Below are 4,311 nucleotides of genomic sequence, written 5' to 3'. Positions count from 1 at the left end.
AAACAAGAACTCTGGTAGCATAGTGCCTAAGGCACTTGACTGCTCACCAGAAGGCTGGTGGTTCAACCCCACCAGCCACTCCTTGGAAGGAAGGTTGGGCAATCCTACTTCCGTAGTGATACTGCCTTGGAAACCCAAGGAGGGGTTGCTATGAGTCGGGGCCTACTCGCCGGCACATAACAACAACAACAGCAACATCACTACAGAAGTAGATTGTCCAATCTTCCTTCTTAGAAGTGTCTGGTGGGTATGAACCGCTAGCCTTCTGGTTAACAGTTAGATGCCTAAGGCACTATGCCACCAGAGCTCCCGAAACTTAGCAATGACTATGAGGATGGTGAAGGACCATCCTTCCATTCTGTTGTTTACACAGTAGCTATGAGTTGGAACTGACTTGATGGCATCTAACAACAACATGTCTTATATAATTTAGCAACATTATCAGTCACTAAAAAATATATAAGATGGTATATGTGTATGTAGAAAATACATGTATAGTGTTTAAGTATGTATATGTAAGTATAAGGGAGCTCTGGTAGTGTAGTGCCTAAGGCACTTGACTGCTAACCAAGGCTGGTGGTTCAGACCCACCAGTCACTCCTCGGAAGGAAGATGGGGCAATCTACTTCCGTAGTGATACTGCCTCGGAAACCCAACTTGAGGGCACATAACAACAGCAACATGTGAGTATATATGTATGGATATGTAGGTTCACACTTGTGTGTATATACATATATGTGACTAAATGCATATACATTCATATACACAACAAAGCACATAGGAGGCACTGTTATGGATACTCTTTAGATATAACCAAACAGCATGCAGTATTGGTTTCCTGGGTTTGAAGGATTTGGACCACAGTCTTGTGGGACATCTCTTAATTAACACAATATAGTTCATAATATTTATGTTCTACATCCTTGTTTGGTAAGTAATGTCTGGGGTCTTAAAAGTATGTAAGTGGCCATCTAAGATACAATTGCTGGTCTCTACTTACCTGGAGCAAAAAAGAAAGGAAAGCAAAGATTCAAAGAAGAAACTAATCTATAGAAGTAATAGTCTACTTGATCCTTGATCTCATCTACCCTGAGACCAGAACTAGATGGTATCCTGCCACCACTACCAACCCTTCTAATCAACGCCAAAATAGTTGGACTCTTACAGAATGTGGGAGAATGTAGAACAGAACCTCAAATTCCTTAAAAAAAAAAAAAAAAAAAACCTTACTGGACTGGGTGACACTGGAGGGCTGCCTGACATTGCTGTCCTGAAATACTCTTCAAACCATGAACTGAAACTTGCCCCTGAGGTCACCTTTTAGTTAAATATCATATTGGCTCATAAAATAAAGATTAACATCCATGAATACTGTTTCTTTTTTTAAAAAATCATCTATATAAGACCAAGTTGTCAATAATTACTTTAAAACAAAGATGAGAACATAAGAGGACAGGGAAACTAGATTACAACAAGTTCACTTAAAATGTGAAATAAGAAATAGAATGATCAGGAAGGAAATACTTAGAATATTCGTGCATTGTGAAGAATATAACTGAAGTTACCAAACATATTGTATAGAAATTGTTGAATAGGAACCTAAACTGACATGTAAATCATAACTGAAGATAAAATGAAATATTAAAAATAAAATAAAATCCTGACCCACAATATGTGTATGTGTAGGTGTGGTCTGAATCTTAAAAATACATATGTGTGCGTGTGTTTGTCAGGTTCTGTCCAAATTACATGCATTTTTAAATCTTTTTTTCTCACACTTTACTTTGGCCATACACAGATGTATGTAGCAATAAAAGAGTCTAGATGTGAGATTGCTCACATGGCCTTCATTTACAAAGTAAGCCTGCATATTATTTCACCTTTATGCTCCAAGAAGTACTGGTGGGCTGTCCACATAAGTATATTTAACTATTACTGTACATTTGTCTACAGTGTTAAGTTAAGGCGTATGACATTGCCATAAAACTATTTGCTAGCATAATTTTTTAGAAATATTTAAAATTTTCCAATTTTCTAATTTGAAAAACAAGTGATGGTATGAAAAGATGAAAATTGTGCATAACAAAACTCTTTCTTTGGGGTTTGGGATTCAGGATGGTACATTGTTATGAGAAGTCTTGTTCCTTCCTATTGATGTTACTGTTTAATTTGTGTGAAGTCTCTTGAGGTGCAGGGAGGGACGTGACCAGCACTACATGGATCAGAAGGGGCAATATGCTGATGTCAGCTTGGAAACCATAAGGTGCCATGATCCTTCACCTTTAAATAACACAAGTGATTATACCTATGTCTCAATCATGTTATGTATTACTTTTAGATTTGATTTGAAAAGTTGTGAACAATATGGGCAAGTGTTTGTTCTGAATTTTAAGCTAATAAAAAGATAAACCTTAGAAAAAAGTAGAAAAAGCTTAAATAAGATGAAAAGCTAGTCCCTCTCTATCACCAACTCTTGGTCTTTCTTCACAGAGGCAGTCACTTTCAATAATTTTTCATGTATCCTTCCAAACAATCTATTTATAAGCATAAATAGGTGATAAATCATTTTTTATTTTGGTAATAAAATGAGGGCCATACTTTTTGCACTCACCTTTAAATTTTTCTTTTTATTTAATCATCTGTTGTGGACATATTTCTATATAAGTGCATGCAAATAAAGTCACCTTAAAAGCTTTGGCTTGCACTCTTTGAATAAATTCACCATGACTAGCTTAACCAGCCTCCTACTGAGAGGCCATTAGTTAATTTACATATTTTTGCCATTACAAATGCTATAATAAACATTACTGTTAGTGTTCATCTGTCCATGTATGTAGCTCTATTTGTAAAGAAATGCTAGATCAAAGGGTACTTGGGTTTACATTTTTGATGTTGTACAAATTCACTCTTTTATGCACAGTTCTCATTCACTTCCATAGCTAACATTTCTCTTTAATCATGTTTAACTCTTTACTCTTTCCCATATCACTTTGCTTTGTTTTGGAACGTATTACTATAGGTTATTTTGGAATAGATCTAAACTATATGCTGTGGAACTAGATGTTTATTAGATCTTCCATTAGAAAAGGTTCCATGGAATAATTAGGTTAAAAAATGTGGCAGACCAAAAACCTCTACTGAGACTCATAATGGAGACTGGCATGATAAGGGCTCTGACAAATCCTGGAGGAATGAAACTTGTTTAACCTACATTTTCCAAAGTAATTTAATGAAGAAATTCAATTTTTCTTCTTCTTTACATATTTTTTTAATGAACCATCAATTAATAGCTTGATTCTATAGAGTTCTATGAAACATAGTTTAGAAATACTGTTGTGAATAAATCTCAAAATGTGATATACTACAATATTTTTAATTTTTAAACAATAGAATCAAAGATTAATAAAATTTTTATATAGTTATTCTTAATACAAAAGTCACTTTTGAAACCCATTCTAATAAAATTAAAAAAAAAAAACCCATACATTTGCTTTTTAAATTCTTACAAGCTACTGTTCTTAAGATTAGCTAAATTTTTCCTACCTTATAGTAGTTTTCATCAGCACGAAGTGCTTTTGAAAGTCCAAAGTCACTGATTTTGGCATAATGTTGAGTAACCAGCAACACATTTCTTGCAGCCAGATCTCTGTGCACAAAATTGCACTCCTCCAAATATTTCATTCCCATAGAAACCTGATGAACCAGCTCTATTATGTTCTTATCCTTGACATGCCTGAAAGTTACAAATGTATCATTAATGACAGGGGCCAAACCAAAAAAACAAAAACAAAAAAACCTCCCTGCCTTCAAGTGGATTCTGACTCATAGTGACCCCCTTTGGTTTTCCAAGGTGGTAAATCTTTATGGAAGTAGATGGCCCCTTCTTCCTTCCACAGAGTGGCTGCTGGGTTTGAACCTTCAACCTCTGGTTAGCAGTCAAATGCCTTAGGCACTACACCACTAGAGCTCCTTAATGATAATGGGCAGTGGTCTGTTTTAGAACAACCAATCACACCCCCTATTCACACAGAAGGTGAATTCACTAATTTCCTACTTTTCTTATCAAAAAGAGTCACAAGTGCTAAAGAATGATCTTAACATCAGTTGTTCAAAACTGAATGCCATTCTCCTTTTCCTGTTCAATGGGTAAGATTTTCACGGGGTGCTTGGAATTTTAAGAAAAGCAGTATAATAGCTTATAGTCAGGTTTATGTTCCTATCATGGATCTAACACTCGATGACTAATAAAACCTACCCTAAATCTCAGTTTGGGAGCTCTGGTAGCATAGTGGCTAAAGCACTTGACTGCTA

General features: G+C 35.5%; 1 protein-coding gene across 1 annotated transcript in view; it reads right to left on the bottom strand.

The window, feature by feature from the left end:
* SYK (spleen associated tyrosine kinase) overlaps positions 1-4,311 on the bottom strand; it is a 164,512-nt gene that overhangs the window by 37,803 nt on the left and 122,398 nt on the right. The window contains exon 11 of the mRNA XM_007949072.2: positions 3,544-3,733. Coding sequence (XP_007947263.2) covers positions 3,544-3,733 — 190 coding nt within the window. The remainder of the gene's footprint in view (positions 1-3,543; positions 3,734-4,311) is intronic.

Source organism: Orycteropus afer, unplaced genomic scaffold (assembly GCF_000298275.1).
Source record: "Orycteropus afer afer isolate SDZICR_OR568_19922 unplaced genomic scaffold, OryAfe1.0 scaffold00236, whole genome shotgun sequence".
In the NCBI taxonomy this organism is placed as follows: Eukaryota; Metazoa; Chordata; class Mammalia; order Tubulidentata; family Orycteropodidae; genus Orycteropus; species Orycteropus afer.
The sequence above is the reverse complement of the archived record's forward strand: the minus strand, read 5'-3'. Positions and strand labels throughout refer to the sequence as shown.